At 49.9% G+C, this 18,867-nt stretch overlaps 2 protein-coding genes across 4 annotated transcripts in view; both read right to left on the bottom strand.

Annotated features, from left to right (window-relative positions):
* alg8 (ALG8 alpha-1,3-glucosyltransferase) overlaps window positions 1-18,867 on the bottom strand; it is a 131,176-nt gene that overhangs the window by 101,030 nt on the left and 11,279 nt on the right. The window lies entirely within an intron of this gene.
* Window positions 2,742-18,732, bottom strand: LOC310956472 (trafficking protein particle complex subunit 14-like; the record flags this gene model as incomplete). Of its 3 annotated transcripts, none has more annotated exons than XM_083926697.1 (13): window positions 2,742-2,898; window positions 10,242-10,356; window positions 10,711-10,789; window positions 10,908-11,044; window positions 11,559-11,710; window positions 11,813-11,895; window positions 12,033-12,180; window positions 12,335-12,455; window positions 14,131-14,217; window positions 14,458-14,587; window positions 17,159-17,254; window positions 17,707-18,026; window positions 18,528-18,732. In XM_083926697.1, 13 exons carry the CDS (start codon window positions 18,730-18,732, stop codon window positions 2,742-2,744), a joined length of 1,830 nt encoding a protein of 609 aa, XP_083782823.1. The 3 variants fall into 3 exon arrangements, with proteins under 3 accessions (XP_083782823.1, XP_083782822.1, XP_083782824.1); XM_083926696.1 differs by having other exon boundaries at window positions 17,707-18,050; window positions 18,540-18,732; XM_083926698.1 differs by having other exon boundaries at window positions 18,540-18,732.

Genomic DNA, 18,867 nt, shown 5'->3' with positions numbered 1-18,867 from the left:
ATCAGCTCCTCTCATAGTAAAGTCCATTACAGTGGAAGGAGCCCATTGCTGCTTTGTTGTGTGTGTAGGGACTCTTCTCATACTGCTGCAGAGGTTTGCTGTTATTTTCAGCAGCATTAGTGGTTAAAAAAGACCTTTAAATGCCTTCACCGTGCTGCCCCGAGCTAACCACTGTTAGCCACGTCCAGCTGTTAGCATCTCTCCTGATTTCTACCTTAATAAAAACTGTCTCCATGGATGATTTGATGGATTTTCACACTTAAAGCTGAAAACAGCAGCGTTAGTTAATCCTGCAGCTGAGCGAACGTCTTTAGCGCTGCAGGTCTTTCCATCACACACCAAAGTGTTGGGACACATTCAGACGTCGACCTGACGATGGCGTCAAAGTTATCACAGTTCATCGTGACGGGGGAGTGAACGATGAACACACACACACACACACACGCACACACACACACACGATGGCATTAGAGATACTGACTGTGACGTTAAACACTGAGATGAAGACGTTTCCCTGTAACGTCTCTTTAAATAACACAGAAACATGAAACACAGTGAAGTGGGACAGAGCGTCTGTTCATCAGGACGCAGGACGCTTCGCTGCTGCTGCGTCTCCCTGTGTCCAGAAGTTTCCAGAAGTTTCCCCGAGGTTCAGTTTGAAGAGTAAAGACGAGAGAAGCTGCGTCAGCGTTTGACTTGAGCAGGCGTTTGTGTTCAGGCTGATTCTCTGACACGGATCCTTTTGGTTCCTCAGGTTTAAAAGAATCCGGATTTTTATTCCTCATTTCTTTCTTTTTCATCTTGAGTTTGAGACGCGTCACAGACGACGACGTGAACACGGTTTAATAATGAACTCACAGATGTTTCCTGTTTAAAATCACTGCTTCAAAACAGTTTTTTCATCTGGACTAAGATGATTTTGTTCTGGAATAATAATAATAATAATAAACAGCCGCGGGGCCTGAGGCATGTCAGGGCTGTGTGTCTGTATTTGTAAGAAACTTTAGTCTACTTCCTGTTACCAGCGGGGGGCGCTGTGAGTAAAGTGGGATATTAATACATCGGGCGAATCAGGGCGGAGCCAACGTCACGCCCAGCAAGTTTGAAGATGATTGGATCAAGTATTGGATCTGTCTGTCTGTCTGTCTTTGTGTCTGTCTGTCTTTGTGTCTGTCTGTCTGTCCTTGTGTCTGTCTGTCTTTATGTCTGTGTGTCTTTGTGTCTGTCTGTCTTTGTGTCTCTGTGTCTGTCTTTGTGTCTGTCTTTGTGTCTGTCTGTCTTTGTCTCTGTCTTTGTGTCTGTCTGTCTGTCTTTGTCTCTGTCTGTCTTTGTCTCCGTCTTTGTGTCTGTCTGTCTTTGTGTGTGTCTGTCTGTCTTTGTCTCTGTCTGTCTTTGTGTCTGTCTGTCTTTGTCTCTGTCTTTGTGTCTGTCTGTCTTTGTCTCTGTCTGTCTTTGTGTCTGTCTTTGTGTGTGTCTGTCTCTGTCTGTCTGTCTGTCTCTCTGTCTGTCTGTCTCTGTCTGTCTGTCTTTGTCTCTGTCTGTCTTTGTCTCTGTCTTTGTGTCTGTCTGTCTTTGTCTCTGTCTGTCTTTGTGTCTGTCTTTGTGTCTGTCTGTCTGTCTCTGTCTGTCTGTCTGTCTCTCTGTCTGTCTGTCTCTGTCTGTCTGTCTGTCTCTGTCTGTCTTTGTCTCTGTCTTTGTGTCTGTCTGTCTTTGTCTCTGTCTGTCTTTGTGTCTGTCTGTCTGTCTGTCTTTGTGTCTGTCTGTCTTTGTGTCTGTCCTTGTGTCTGTCTTTGTCTCTGTCTGTCTGTGTGTCTCCATCTGTAACGTGTCCGGAGAAAACGTTTCTTATAATTTGGCACCGTAAGTAAAATTGAAGCAGGTCTTGAGAACTTTTGTCGCATCATATTTTTTCCAAAAATCTGCATTAATATGATTCAGCGTTCACACTTTTTGGTGATTTTGCTGTAAACTGAACAAAACTCCAGAAACATTAAACATTAAACATGAAATCTAAACATAAATGAAAACCTTTCACAGAACGAGTTTGAACTCATTTGAATCTTTAAATCAAAAGTGCAGCTGCAGCTTTTCAGCCGTGTTTTTGGCGTGACTCCATAAAGAGCTGATGTGATGACGTCACGCTGCATTCAGGACGCCATGGAAACCTAAACTATTGTTAACGATCAGTGATTTCATTAATGCAACAGAGTTCAACTGTTGAGCCTGAAGTTTGTTTCTTCTCAGCGTCTTTTTCTTGTTTAAAGATAATTAATGAACCTTTTTTTAGTCTTCTGGTTAAAGTCAAACACGATCACTTTAGCAGCAAACGTGGAAATTAATTCAGATTTTATTTGTTTGCTGTTGAATAAAAGTGAGATGATGTTCAGTGAGGACGTGCAAAAGTGTTTTTTTAATAATTAATTAAATAATGTGTTTTTCTGTTTTGCATTATGATGCAAAGAAAACTTGTTCTGTTAACTTTAAGATGCATTTTGTGTTTAACTTTAATGAAAGTAGGAGTGAAAACTGTGACGTGACTCTGAGGGACTTAAAGGCACCGGCTTCAGAGAATCACCCGGAACTCAACTGATTTACGTTTCAGTCATTTTCATAATCAAAGAAGACGGATTTTCTCTTCCTCGTCCTTTCACCTCTTGCCTCCTCACGTCCTCGCCTCCTCACGTCCTTGTGTCCTCGCCTCCTCACGTCCTTGCGTCCTCATGTCCTCACGTCCTCGCTCCCTAGCTGACGGGATCCACCACCAGGACTTTGCACTCCCTCTTGGCGATCTTGTCCAGCGACAGCAGCGATTTGTCCTGCGGCGGCAGATAGAGCGGCCGACCCACCGGAGAGCCGACGGGAGGGGTGATGGCCCGCCGCTCCATGGCACTGCCCGTCCTGACACACACACACACACACACACACACACACACACACACACACACACACACACACACACACACACACACACACACACACACACACACACACACACACACACACACACACACACACACACAACTCATCATGACTCAGCTCATGATGTGGGGTCAAAGTCACGACTCAGCACATGATGTGGGGTCAAAGTCACGACTCAGCTCATGATGTGGGGTCAAAGTCACGACTCAGGTCATGATGTGGGGTCATGACTCAGCTCATGGTGTGGGGTCAAAGTCACGACTCAGCTCATGGTGTGGGGTCAAAGTCACGACTCAGCTCATGATGTGGGGTCAAAGTCACGACTCAGGTCATGATGTGGGATCAAAGTCATGACTCAGCTCATGATGTGGGGTCAAAGTCACGACTCAGCTCATGATGTGGGGTCAAAGTCACGACTCAGCTCATGATGTGGGGTCAAAGTCACGACTCAGCTCATGATGTGGGGTCAAAGTCACGACTCACCTCATGATGTGGGGTCAAAGTCATGACTCAGCTCATGATGTGGGGTCAAAGTCACGACTCAGCTCATGATGTGGGGTCAAAGTCATGACTCAGCTCATGATGTGGGGTCAAAGTCACGACTCAGCTCATGATGTGGGGTCAAAGTCACGACTCAGCTCATGATGTGGGGTCAAAGTCACGACTCAGCTCATGATGTGGGGTCAAAGTCATGACTCAGCTCATGATGTGGGGTCAAAGTCATGACTCAGCTCATGATGTGGGGTCAAAGTCACGACTCAGCTCATGATGTGGGGTCAAAGTCATGACTCACCTCATGATGTGGGGTCAAAGTCACGACTCAGCTCATGATGTGGGGTCAAAGTCATGACTCAGCTCATGGTGTGGGGTCAAAGTCATGACTCAGCTCATGATGTGGGGTCAAAGTCACGACTCACCTCATGATGTGGGGTCAAAGTCACGACTCAGCTCATGATGTGCGGTCAAAGTCATGACTCAGCTCATGATGTGGGGTCAAAGTCACGACTCAGCTCATGATGTGGGGTCAAAGTCACGACTCAGCTCAAGATGTGGGGTCAAAGTCATGACTCAGCTCATGATGTGGGGTCAAAGTCACGACTCAGCTCAAGATGTGGGGTCAAAGTCATGACTCAGCTCATGATGTGGGGTCAAAGTCATGACTCAGCTCATGATGTGGGGTCAAAGTCATGACTCAGCTCATGATGTGGGGTCAAAGTCACGACTCACCTCATGATGTGGGGTCAAAGTCATGACTCAGCTCATGATGTGGGGTCAAAGTCACGACTCAGCTCATGATGTGGGGTCAAAGTCACAACTCAGCTCATGATGTGGGGTCAAAGTCACGACTCAGCTCATGATGTGGGGTCAAAGTCACGACTCAGCTCATGATGTGGGGTCAAAGTCATGACTCACCTCATGATGTGGGGTCAAAGTCACGACTCAGCTCATGATGTGGAGTCAAAGTCATGACTCAGCTCATGATGTGGGGTCAAAGTCATGACTCAGCTCATGATGTGGGGTCAAAGTCACGACTCAGCTCATGATGTGGGGTCAAAGTCACGACTCAGCTCATGGTGTGGGGTCAAAGTCACGACTCACCTCATGATGTGGGGTCAAAGTCACGACTCAGCTCATGATGTGGGGTCAAAGTCACGACTCAGCTCATGATGTGGGGTCAAAGTCACGACTCAGCTCATGATGTGGGGTCAAAGTCACGACTCAGCTCATGATGTGGGGTCAAAGTCACGACTCAGCTCATGATGTGGGGTCAAAGTCACGACTCAGCTCATGATGTGGGGTCAAAGTCACGACTCAGCTCATGATGTGGGGTCAAAGTCACGACTCAGCTCATGATGTGGGGTCAAAGTCATGACTCAGCTCATGATGTGGGGTCAAAGTCACGACTCAGCTCATGATGTGCGGTCAAAGTCACGACTCAGCTCATGATGTGGGGTCAAAGTCATGACTCACCTCATGATGTGGGGTCAACGTCACGACTCAGCTCATGATGTGGGGTCAAAGTCATGACTCAGCTCATGATGTGGGGTCAAAGTCATGACTCAGCTCATGATGTGGGGTCAAAGTCATGACATAGCTCATGATGTGGGGTCAAAGTCATGACTCAGCTCATGATGTGGGGTCAAAGTCATGACTCAGCTCATGATGTGGGGTCAAAGTCACGACTCACCTCATGATGTGGGGTCAAAGTCATGACTCAGCTCATGGTGTGGGGTCAAAGTCATGACTCAGCTCATGATGTGGGGTCAAAGTCATGACTCAGCTCATGATGTGGGGTCAAAGTCATGACTCAGCTCATGATGTGGGGTCAAAGCCATGACTCAGCTCATGATGTGGGGTCAAAGTCACGACTCAGCTCATGATGTGGGGTCAAAGTCATGACTCAGCTCATGGTGTGGGGTCAAAGTCATGACTCAGCTCATGATGTGGGGTCAAAGTCATGACTCAGCTCATGATGTGGGGTCAAAGTCATGACTCAGCTCATGATGTGGGGTCAAAGCCATGACTCAGCTCATGATGTGGGGTCAAAGTCACGACTCAGCTCATGATGTGGGGTCAAAGTCATGACTCAGCTCATGGTGTGGGGTCAAAGTCATGACTCAGCTCATGATGTGGGGTCAAAGTCATGACTCAGCTCATGATGTGGGGTCAAAGTCACGACTCAGCTCATGATGTGGGGTCAAAGTCACGACTCAGCTCATGATGTGGGGTCAAAGTCATGACTCAGCTCATGGTGTGGGGTCAAAGTCATGACTCAGCTCATGATGTGGGGTCAAAGTCATGACTCAGCTCATGATGTGGGGTCAAAGTCATGACTCAGCTCATGATGTGGGGTCAAAGCCATGACTCAGCTCATGATGTGGGGTCAAAGTCACGACTCAGCTCATGATGTGGGGTCAAAGTCACGACTCAGCTCATGATGTGGGGTCAAAGTCATGACTCAGCTCATGATGTGGGGTCAAAGTCACGACTCTGCTCATGATGTGGGGTCAAAGTCATGACTCAGCTCATGATGTGGGGTCAAAGCCATGACTCAGCTCATGATGTGGGGTCAAAGTCACGACTCAGCTCATGATGTGGGGTCAAAGTCACGACTCAGCTCATGATGTGGGGTCAAAGTCACGACTCAGCTCATGATGTGGGGTCAAAGTCAAGACTCAGCTCATGATGTGGGGTCAAAGTCATGACTCAGCTCATGATGTGGGGACAAAGTCATGACTCAGCTCAAGATGTGGGGTCAAAGTCACGACTCAGCTCATGATGTGGGGTCAAAGTCACGACTCAGCTCATGATGTGGGGTCAAAGCCATGACTCACCTCATGATGTGGGGTCAAAGTCATGACTCAGCTCATGATGAAATGAGTGCGCATGCGCCGCGGTGTATGCAGCCTGTTCTAGTCGCTCCTGCTTACTTTTACTTTGTTTTCAACTTTTCTCCTTTTTACTTTATCTTACTTTTTTCTTTTTTCTTTTGACATAGTTGTTTATTAGCCTCTCTCTTTAAACATGCTTGTGTGGAGAGTTTTTGTTGTGGCGTTTTTGGTTGAATCGCTGCTTTTACTCCGCCACACGACGGTTGCTCAGCAACTCCGCATTGTTTACTCCAGGGATCAGCTGATAGAGCTGAAGCCGGCCGGCTCGGCTACGGTGAAGGCGGACATCCCTGCTGAACTATGGAGGAAAACACACCGTGGAGGCAGAGGGAAAGGATCGCTACGGCGGAGAAAAGGAGCGAAACACCGGAGACTTATGGAGAGGAAGACATTCAAGCTGTGTCTCCCATCTCTCATCATGGGCAACGTGAGATCACTGGGGAATAAGATGGACGAGCTAACAGCGCTAACCCGGAGTCGTCAGGAATACCGGGAGTGTAGCCTGATGATTTTCTCGGAGTCGTGGCTACACGCGGATGTTCCTGACCACAATATTTCCACCGAGGGCTTCCACACTGTCCGGGCTGACAGGGACTGCACTACGAGCGGCAAGCGTAAAGGAGGGGGGCTTGCTGTTTACGTGAACAACAGGTGGTGCAATCCTGGTCACGTTACCATCAAAGACCGCATCTGCAGTCCGGATATCGAACTGTTATCTGTGGGCCTCCGTCCGTACTATTTACCCCGTGAATTCTCACATGCTATCGTTGTGGCTGTTTACATTCCCCCGTCCGCTAACCCAACGTCGGCATGTGACGTCATCCACTCCACAATAGCCAGACTACAGACCGCACACCCGACTGCTCTGATTATAATCTCGGGTGACTTCAACCATGTCTGCATTAAAAAGACACTGCCGAAATTCACCCAGTATGTGACCTGTACAACAAGAGAGGAAAGGACCCTGGACCTGTTGTATGCTAATGTGAAGGACGCATACACCTCCACGTCCCTTCCCCCCCTGGGGAGATCAGATCACAACCTGGTGCTTCTCACCCCCTGCTATGTGCCTCTAGTGAAGAGGCTGCCTGTGACCACAGAGACAGTGAGGACATGGTCAGAGGACTGCTATGAGGCACTGCAGGGCTGTTTTGAGGTGACAGACTGGAATGCACTCTGTGAGCCGCATGGAGAGGACATTGATGGGCTTACTGAATGCATCACAGACTACATCAATTTCTGTGTGGACGGCATTGTCCCAGCTCGGACTGTGCGTTGTTACCCAAACAACAAGCCCCGGGTAACCAAAGACATCAAAGCCACTCTGAACCAGAAGAAGAGGGCCTTCAGAGGTGGCAACAGGGAGGAGCTTCGGGACGTTCAGAGGGAGCTTAACAACAAGATCAGAGAGGCTAAGGACAGCTACAGGAGGAAGCTGGAGATGAAACTCCAGCAAAACAACATGAGGGAGGTCTGGAGTGGCATGAAGACCATCACAGGCTTCAGACCAGCTAGCGGTGGATCTGATGGCAGTGTGGCTGGGGCTAATGAGTTGAATCTGTTCTTCAACAGGTTTGACACTGCAGCCCAGGCCCCTGCTGTCTCTCCTGCTGACTGTCTACAGCCATCACTGCTTCTGACCCCCCCCCCCCCTCCTCCTCCTGTTAGCACCTCATTCAACGTCATGAGACCCTCACACCCATCCCCCTCTCTTCACACCTCTCCTGGCTCCCCTGCTACCTGCCCTCCTCTCACTCTGGACTTCAAACCTCCCCCTGCTCAACCTGCACAGTTTACACCGCTTCAGGTACGGAGACAACTGAGCAAACTCCACGCCGGTAAGGCTGCAGGCCCTGATGGTGTCAGTCCACGGGTTCTCAGAGCCTGCGCCGAACAGCTATGTGGAGTTCTACACCGCGTCTTCGAGATGAGCCTGAGCCTCCAGAGGGTCCCTGTGATATGGAAGACGTCCTGCCTCGTTCCAGTGCCAAAGACGCCGCAGCCCAGCGGTCTCTCAGACTACCGACCGGTGGCACTGACGTCTCATATCATGAAGACCCTGGAGAGACTCGTCCTGGAGCAGCTCAGGCCTATGGTCAGGCCACACCTGGACCCCCTGCAGTTCGCCTATCAGCCCCGGATTGGAGTTGAGGATGCCATCATCTACCTGCTAAACCGTGCCTACACCCACCTGGACAAGCCGAGGAGCACTGTGAGGGTCACTTTCTTTGACTTCTCCAGCGCATTCAACACCATCAGGCCTGCTCTACTGGGTGACAAGATGACGGCGATGCTGGTGGATCCCCCCCTTGTTTCCTGGATTGTGGACTACCTCACTGGTCGACCACAGTACGTGCGCCTGCGTCACTGTGTGTCAGATACAGTGGTTAGCAGCACTGGCGCACCACAAGGGACTGTTCTCTCTCCTTTCCTCTTCACCCTTTACACCACGGACTTCAGCTACCAGACAGAGTCTTGCCATCTTCAGAAGTTTTCTGATGACTCTGCTGTAGTGGGATGTATCAGTAAGGGTGAGGAGGCTGAATACAGGGCTGTGGTTGACAACTTTGTCACATGGTGTGAGCTGAACCACCTGCAGCTCAACACAGCAAAAACCAAAGAGCTGGTGGTGGATCTGAGGAGGACAAAGACACCAGTGACCCCAGTTTCCATCCGGGGGCATAACGTGGACATTGTAGAACACTACAAATATCTGGGGGTGTTCATTGACAATAAACTGGACTGGACTAAGAACACTGAAGTCCTTTACAAGAAGGGACAGAGCCGCCTCTATTTTCTGAGGAGGCTCCGCTCCTTCAACATCTGTCGGACCATGCTGAGGATGTTTTATGAGTCTGTGGTGGCGAGTGCTTTTCTGTTTGCTGTAGTGTGCTGGGGCAGCAGACTGAAGGTTGCAGATGCCAACAGACTCAATAAACTGATCAGAAAGGCCAGTGACATTGTGGGGGTGGAGCTGGACACCTTGGCTGCAGTGTCAGACAGGAGGATGCTGTTGAAGGTGCGGGCGATACTGCAGCATGGCTCTCACCCTCTCCACAACACTCTGGCTGAACTGAGGAGCACCTTCAGCCAGAGACTGATTGCTCCTAAATGCACCACTGAGCGCCACAGGAGGTCATTCTTACCTGTGGCCATTAAACTGTACAACTCATCTGTTTAATTATCGGACTCTTGACTACTTCAAAACAAAACAAAACAAAATATAAATATCTGTTCTCATTTCATTTCATTTGCCATAACAACCTAATTGTACAGTGTATATATCTCAGATTGTATTTTCACACTCACCTCAGATTGTTTACTTGATTGTTTATTATTTATTTGTACTGTATTTTATTGGCTATTTATTAGCTACTTTAGATTTATCTTAATTGTACTTTATTTGAATCCTTACTTTATTTTATTTCTACTTATTCATCTTTATGGCTTGTTTCTACTGTGCACGGAGCATTCGAACAAAAGAATTTCCCCCCGGGGATCAATAAAGTATTCTGATTCTGATTCTGATTCTGATGTGGGGTCAAAGTCATGACTCAGCTCATGATGTGGGGTCAAAGTCATGACTCAGCTCAAGATGTGGGGTCAAAGTCACGACTCAGCTCATGATGTGGGGTCAAAGTCACGACTCAGCTCATGATGTGGGGTCAAAGCCATGACTCACCTCATGATGTGGGGTCAAAGTCATGACTCAGCTCATGATGTGGGGTCAAAGTCATGACTCAGCTCAAGATGTGGGGTCAAAGTCATGACTCAGCTCATGATGTGGGGTCAAAGTCACGACTCACCTCATGATGTGGGGTCAAAGTCACGACTCACCTCATGATGTGGGGTCAAAGTCATGACTCAGCTCATGATGTGGGGTCAAAGTCACGACTCACCTCATGATGTGGGGTCAAAGTCACGACTCACCTCATGATGTGGGAGCGGGACGGCTGCTGGTGGGAGAAGGACTGGGAGCGACCCAGACTGGCCTGGTGCCGGTCCAGCAGGTCCCTGAAGGCCGGGCTGGACGGGCTGTTTTTACCTGAGGGGGACGGAGGAGAGGACACGTTACGTCTCTGTGGAGGGAAATACTCTGCACGTCCTGGGAGAGTTTGAGTTATAGGCAGCAAGAAGCATTCTCCGAGGCCCAGGTAGTGGAGGGGGGGGGACAAGGACCCTAAAGCACGGGGCACGGGACGCACGCACAGTGGGAGGGCGCCCTGAATGACCTCTCTACTAAGGTTACAAGTGTAATTCCAGCGTTAAATCATCCCATGGTCTTTTTCTGAACTTACGAGATTCAGTTTTTCGTGTAACAACTTTTAACGGAGAAATCCTGGAGAGGACGTACGTGGCTAACAGTGGTTAGCTCGGGGCAGGACGGTGAATCACTTACGTGAGAGCGGGCGAGCGTCAGGCGGAGGGTTGGACACCGAGGCCGTGAACTGCAGCTTCAGCTTCATGTGTTGACTCAGCTGCAGAGACAGAGTTCATCAAACACAGGAACCATCCGAGTTACATCAATCAATAATGGAACAGAGTAACTATAAAATGCATAAATGAGAAAACCACAGATATGAAACGTGCGTGTACCTCGTAGAGTCCTGCTTTGAGGACCTGGAAGGCCACGCTGAAGGAGAGCGTGCTGCCTTTACGACAGTGGCCCAGATTACTGAGAGGCGTGTGACAGACCACGGCAGCCAGCGACGCATCGTCCACGTGAGCGCGACCTGAACACACACACACACACACACACACACACACACACACACACACACACACACACACACACACACACACACACACACACACACACACACACACACACACACACACACACACACACACACACACACACACACACACACACACACACACACACACACACTGGACATTAGAGAGAATGCAGCTTTAAGTGGAGTCTCCTCCTGCTGGACATTAGAGAGAATGCAGCTTTAAGTAGTCATTAGAGAGAATGCAGCTTTAAGTGGACATTAGAGAGAATGCAGCTTTAAGTGGAGTCTCCTCCTGCTGGACATTAGAGAGAATGCAGCTTTAAGTAGTCATTAGAGAGAATGCAGCTTTAAGTGGACATTAGAGAGAATGCAGCTTTAAGTGGACATTAGAAGAGAATGCAGCTTTAGGTGGACATTAGAGAGAATGCAGCTTTAAGTGGACATTAGAGATAATGCAGCTTTAAGTGGACATTAGAGAGAATGCAGCTTTAAGTGGAAGGACACTGACCCTCTGGAGTCCAGACGAGCCGTACGTTCAGGAAGTCCTGCAGGTTGTTGAGCAGAACGTATTTGACCTTGAAGTGCTCCTTGACCTTGACGGTGCTCGGGCAGCTCGCCGTCATGACGAACTGGGGCTGGTCCAGACGGAGACTGGGCAGCCTGAGAGAGGGGGGGGGGGGGGGGGGGGCAGGGATGCTGGTTCATCTGAACAGGTGCAGGTTTACAGTCCTGACGTGTGACTTCAGGTGAACCGTGTGTTACCTGTAGTGCGTGTAAATACAGTTGGTGAAAGGCATCTTGGGAGTTGACCACTGCAGCACGGCGACCAGAGGAACCTCCAGCCCCTGGAAATATAAATATATAATAACACAGTGAACGGACGCACTGTGACGACATAAAGGAAATGTTCTGATTCTGATGTCACGGTTATTAACGAGCGAGTTTCTTATTGGACTCAATCTTCCGACTCTTTCGATCGAACCTCGTTGGAGTCGTCTTGCGGCATGTCGTTGAGGTGCAGCTGGAACAGGAAGTCGTGCTCCTCCAGAGCGCTGAGCATGCTGGGAAGGCGGCAGGCCGAGCTGTCCACCCTGCAGAAGGACGCCATGCCGACCTCACCGGACTGGTGGCTGCAGAGCAGGAGAGAGGCCGTTACATCAGACATGTTCAGCTGAACAGAACTAAACAACATGATTACATGCAGCGCATTGCATCGCAGCAACAAAGGGACATATTTTATAAAACACAAGTCCGACGTGACAGAAGTCCACGTGTCGTACGTACCACACATTGTCCACCAGCAGCACGGAGCCGTCAGGCATCATGGGAAGGTAGGAGGCGTTAAGGTTCGGTAGAATCCGAACATCCCGGACACTCACCTCCTCCTGAGAAGATTCATTCAACACTGAAGGAGACGAAGAAGAACGGATTCAGTCTGTGTTCAAACCTCAAACCTCAGCTTTAAGTGGAGTCTCCTCCTGCTGGACATTAGAGAGAATGCAGCTTTAAGTGGAGTCTCCTCCTGCTGGACATTAGAGAGAATGCAGCTTTAAGTGGAGTCTCCTCCTGCTGGACATTAGAGAGAATGCAGCTTTAAGTGGAGTCTCCTCCTGCTGGACATTAGAGAAAATGCAGCTTTAAGTGGAGTCTCCTGCTGGACATTAGAGAGAATGCAGCTTTAAGTGGAGTCTCCTCCTGCTGGACATTAGAGAGAATGCAGCTTCAAGTGGAGTCTCCTCCTGCTGGACATTAGAGAGAATGCAGCTTTAAGTGGAGTCTCCTCCTGCTGGACATTAGAGAGAATGCAGCTTTAAGTGGAGCCTCCTCCTGCTGGACATCAGAGAGAATGCAGCTTTAAGTGGAGTCTCCTCCTGCTGGACATTAGAGAGAATGCAGCTTTAAGTGGAGTCTCCTCCTGCTGGACATCAGAGAGAATGCAGCTTTAAGTGGAGTCTCCTCCTGCTGGACATTAGAGAGAATGCAGCTTTAAGTGGAGTCTCCTCCTGCTGGATATTAGAGAGAATGCAGCTTTAAGTGGAGTCTCCTCCTGCTGGACATTAGAGAGAATGCAGCTTTAAGTGGAGTCTCCTCCTGCTGGACATTAGAGAGAATGCAGCTTTAAGTGGAGTCTCCCCCTGCTGGACATTAGAGAGAATGCAGCTTTAAGTGGAGTCTCCTCCTGCTGGACATTAGAGAGAATGCAGCTTTAAGTGGAGTCTCCTCCTGCTGGACATTAGAGAGAATGCAGCTTTAAGTGGAGTCTCCTCCTGCTGGACATTAGAGAGAATGCAGCTTTAAGTGGAGTCTCCTCCTGCTGGACATTAGAGAGAATGCAGCTTTAAGTGGAGTCTCCTCCTGCTGGACATTAGAGAGGATGCAGCTTTAAGTGGAGTCTCCTCCTGCTGGACATTAGAGAGGATGCAGCTTTAAGTGGAGTCTCCTCCTGCTGGACATTAGAGAGAATGCAGCTTTAAGTGGAGTCTCCTCCTGCTGGACATTAGCGAGAATGCAGCTTTAAGTGGAGTCTCCTCCTGCTGGACATTAGAGAGAATGCAGCTTTAAGTGGAGTCTCCTCCTGCTGGACATTAGAGAGAATGCAGCTTTAAGTGGAGTCTCCTCCTGCTGGACATTAGAGAGAATGCAGCTTTAAGTGGAGTCTCCTCCTGCTGGACATTAGAGAGAATGCAGCTTTAAGTGGAGTCTCCTCCTGCTGGACATTAGAGAGAATGCAGCTTTAAGTGGAGTCTCCTCCTGCTGGACATTAGAGAGAATGCAGCTTTAAGTGGACATTAGATAGAAACAAGTTCCAAGTTCGGACTTGTTAGCTTAGAAGCCGTTAATGTGCAATGCATTCTGGGAAACCTGGCCGTCCAAGGTCCACACAAGTCGCGCACGATGCATCCTTGATAAAAATGGGCCGAACAAGTCACATCCGGGCATTCTGAGCGTACATGGCGAGACGTGGACGGTTGGATTGGAGCAGGACTCTGGCTGTGACTGAAGTCCACCAGAACACACACTGAGAAACGTGCATCCCATAATAACAACAGTATAAGAACTGCTGACGATCGATCTCTGACCTTTGAGGACGGCGAGGTGCTTCCCAGAGACGGTCATCTGCTTGCAGCGGACGGTGGGCGGCGGCAGGACGGTCAGAGTGGTGCTCACTGTGGACGAGAGGAGGAGTTTTCATGACTCATTCATCACAAACAAGTCTGAGGGGACGTCTTCAAATGTCTGGGACCAACAGTTCACGATCATATATGACAGAGAAATACTCTTTCAGTGTTTTACACCAATCCAGGTGGTGTGACTTTGGCATCAGAGCTGCAAACCTGCGGGTATCAGACCTGCGGAGGGGAGACCCGTGGGGACCCAGAGGACCAGAGGTACCCCGTGTGTTGTACCTTGAGCCTTGAAGGTGTTCAGGTCGTGTCTGAAGGTGTGTGTCGGCTCTCGTTGCTGCAGGACGCTCAGGTAGCCGAGTTCCTGCACCTCGGCTTTCTCCGCCTCCTTCTTCCACACGGTGACCATCACCTGACGGCACAGGAGGAAAGGACTCACCGACAGATATACATTATTTTACTGACAAGGCTTTCACCTTTTTGAGGTGGTTCAGGATCATCTGGTCTGGATGAACCCTGGGCGCCTCCCTAGGGAGGTGTTCCAGGCACGTCCAGCTGGGAGGAGGCCTCGGGGAAGACCCAGGACCAGGTGGAGAGATTAGATCTCCACACTGGCCTGGGAACGCCTCAGGATCCCCCAGTTAGAGCTGGTTAATGTGGCCCGGGAAAGGGAAGTTTGGGGTCCCTGCTGGAGCTGCTGCCCCTGAGATCTGATCCAGGATCAGAGGCTGGAGCTGCTGCCCCTGAGACCTGATCCAGGATCAGAGGCTGGAGCTGCTGCCCCTGAGACCTGATCCAGGATCAGAGGCTGGAGCTGCTGCCCCTGAGACCTGATCCAGGATCAGAGGCTGAAGATGAGATGAGATTGCTTTCACCTCACACCTGAGTCCTTCTGCGTGTGCCGTAAGGAACTCCAGTCCGTGGACAGATTCTCACAAACTTGCCAGATACAGTCAAGAGTTTGAGGAGTTTCCTTGGGTCGTGGCTGTGAGGGAACATTTCATTTCCCTAGACCAGGGGTGGGGGGGCAGTTCTGGTCCTGCAGAGCCACTGTCCTGCATGATTTAGGTTCCCCAACACACCTGAGTCTAATGATGTGCTCGTTATCAAGCAGCTGAAGCTCGTCACAGTTTGATTACTGTTAGACTCAGGTGTGTTAGAGTAGGGAGAAACCTGAAACATGCAGGACAGTGGCCCTCCAGGACCGGAGCTGCCCCCCCGGACTAGACAGTTTGTGTAGTTAATGAATCCTCAAAGCAACTTCAGTCAAAAACAACTGGACTTGGTTCTTTGTCAGGAAGACGTTTCACCTCTGATTCAAGAGGCTTCATCAGTTCATGGACACATCTGACCAGGACCAGGACCAGGACCAGGACCAGGACCAGGACCAGGACCAGACTGGGACTGGTCCTGGTCCTGGTCCTGGTCCTTTGAGGATAACAACGACCTGGACACACGAGAACGTTCACAGGCCTAGTTAATGAATCTTTCCCTCTGTGCTATAGTGGAGAGCTATCGTTTAAGGCCTGTCTTTAGATCACTGCGGTGGTCAGTTGATCTGCCCTGGATCGTGGAGGAACACGCCGAGACCATGACTTCTCTTGGCGTCTTCAGTCTCTCTCTGTGCAGGTCACACACACAGCTGTGGAGTCAGATGATAGCGCTCACCGTCACTGGGTCACACTTTGCATTTCCTAGCTGGTGTGAATCCTCATCTCCATGTTCATGCGTTACAGCCAGGTGGATGTTAACACATCTCCTCTAGCTGTCTCAGTCCACCTTCTAGGACAGGGGTGTCAAAGTGATCCAGTAAAACACACCTGGTCCAACGAATCGACTGTGTGACGCCGTTCAGGTGATTGAGTGAGTGGAGTCAGGTGTGTTCAGCCACAGCAGAGCTTTACTGCATCACTTTGACACGTGCTCTAATACAAGAATCTGATCTTTGCTGTTTGACCTTTGGATTTGAGACGGCCTCACGCTCTTATTTATGTGGACGACTCTTCCGTTCTCCTTGATCAAGTATAAATGAACTCATTCATTCATCCACCCATCTTCAGCCTCTTGTCCCTGTCGGAGTCTCGGGGGGCTGGAGCCGATCCCAGAAGACATCGGGCGTGAGGCGGGGTCCACCCTGGACAGGACGCCAGTCTATCACAGGACACATAGAGACGAACAGAGACAGACAACCCTTCACACAGGACTCTGAGACTTCGTCTTCTTTTCTGGCATCAAAACAACTTCCTCCCTAACAGTGTCTCTGTGTGAGAGCCATGATCTCAGAGACTCTAGAGAAGTTCAGGAGATCTGATCTGACGTCTTCCACTGCAACGTTTATTGACCCTGGATGGACTAAGCAACCACAGCGCTGTGTAGTGCCGACCAACCCTGGAGGTTCCTGTCTCCCTGAAGGAGGACTTCAACTCACGCTGGACACACAAGCGGTGTCTTCTCTGGACCAAACCAGTTTAAACTGGGCTGGAGGGGTTCCCAACGGCTTCCTGTTTACTTCGTGAACGGTGGTGTGGTGGTTAGGACTGTCGCCTCACAGCAAGAGGGTTTCATGGTTCGGCTGGGTCCCTTCTGTGTGGAGTTTGCATGTTGTCCCCGTGTCTGCGTGGGTTTTCTCCGGGTTCTCCGGTTTCCTCCCACAGTCCAAAGACGTGCAGGTGTTGGGTTCATTGATGACTCTAAATCACCCGTAGGTGTGAATGGTTGTCTGTCTCTGTTCGTCTCTATGTGTCCTGTGATAGACTGGCGTCCTGTCCAGGGTGGACCCCGCCTCACGATGTCAGCTGGGATCGGCTCTAGCCCCCCGAGACCCTGACAGGGACAAGAGGCTGAAGATGGTGGAGGATGGAGACCATGATATTTCCTCTGACAGTGACCTTGATATCAAAATCTCATATTTGCACTTTTCTTTATCAAACATAACAAACGCTTTAAAAAACCTGGAGTCAGAGCGGCAGATGCTGGTCCTCACCTTGACTTTGAGGGTGCTGACGGGGAGCTTGTCCAGAGAGACGGTGAGGGGGAAGATCACTTCATCCGTCAGAACCACCGGCTCGTCCAGAGGAGACTGACACGGAGACAGAGACGCACGGATGAGGAATCAAACTCAACTCCGTCTGAGCAGCTTCAGTAACTTGTAACTGATTCCATAAACTAACGTTTAGCTTATGTGGAGCACAACAACATGCTGATGTCCAGCAGGTAACGTTTACTATGTCCAGCATCTCATGCAGTAACTTATTCATTCATCACCGTAATGGACACATTAACATGTTGAGAGTGTGTGTGTGCCAAACTCCATAGTTAGAGATATTTCAAACTTGGACACGCTGAAGATGCTACAGGAGAAGTCATGAGGACACTAGAGTCCTTATGGTTTGTCCTCTGGGGACCATGAACGTCTGCACCAGCTTCTTAGCATCTATCCAATAGCTGTTGGGATATTTCTGTTTCACATAGTTGCCGTAGACCCTGGACTTGCTGCCCTCCTCTCTATCAACACGGGTAACCCCGCTGTACCTGAACAGGCGCCCTGCGGAACTCCCTCGCCGCCGTCCCAGATGAGTTGTGGATGAGCAGCGGCTTGCAGTCCCTGAAGCTCCGACACCGGGAGTCCACCCTGCTGCCGAGCGCCGCAATGGCTGCCTCTGCTGCCGCGATGTAGTCCTCCTCCACGTCCTCGTTGGCCTCGTCCCCGCTGCTCTGGTAGTCGTGGTGATGCTGGTGGTGGTTGCCTCGATGGCGGCTACTTTCACCTGGACTCACGCTGGCCACGGCGCACAGAGAGCCGGCCAGCTCCCTCCACGCCCGGCTACTGGCCGACTCCGTCCCAAAGCCGACTGCAGGGCCGTCAACAACCCCGGCTGGAAAATCATGCACACGGATAATATTCATATTCATGGTTGTGAGGATCTTCATTGGCTACAGTCATTCCATTAGGTTTCACCGCTAATGTGATTTATTTCCTTTAGCTCTGGTTTGGTCCAGTGTTTCAAAGTGTTTTAGATGCAAAACCAGCACAAAAAGATGCAAAATGACTAAAAATAGATGCAAAACCAGCACAAAAAGATGCAAAATGACTAAAAATAGATGCAAAACCACCACAAAAAGATGCAAAATGACTAAAAATAGATGCAAAACCACCACAAGAAGATGCAAAATGACTAAAAATAGATGCAAAACCACCACAAGAAGATGCAAAATGAATAATAATAATAATAATAATAATAATAATAGTAATAATCTCTAACTTGGTTCAGACAGTAATTTCCTTCTACATGAACATATAAAGACATCAAACACATCCTCCCCCCTCCCTTCCACCCGCCGGACCGGGAGGCCCCCCCGCTCACCGGGGCCGTGCTCGGGTGGAGTCGCTCCGGCGTCTCTGCAGCGCAGCACCAGGAGGAAGCGGACCGTCTCTCCCAGGTACAGGTGACTCCTGCGGGGCAGAGTGCGGTAGCGGGCCGGGTCCGACAGGTCCGTGATGGGCACCGCCGGGAAATACATGAAGTACTCGCACTGAGACTCCATCATCTGCACCATGACGACGACCGGAGGAGGCTGCGGAGCCGAGGACCAGAGCCCACACAATGAAGCACGCACTTCCGGCTGCCGCTTTCAAAATAAGAGCACGGACACTGGGACACGGGGATCATTGCACCCCACAGTGGCCAGGTT

This window comes from Echiichthys vipera (assembly GCF_963691815.1).
Source record: "Echiichthys vipera genome assembly, chromosome: 14".
Classification (NCBI taxonomy): domain Eukaryota; kingdom Metazoa; phylum Chordata; class Actinopteri; order Perciformes; family Trachinidae; genus Echiichthys; species Echiichthys vipera.
The sequence above is the reverse complement of the archived record's forward strand: the minus strand, read 5'-3'. Positions and strand labels throughout refer to the sequence as shown.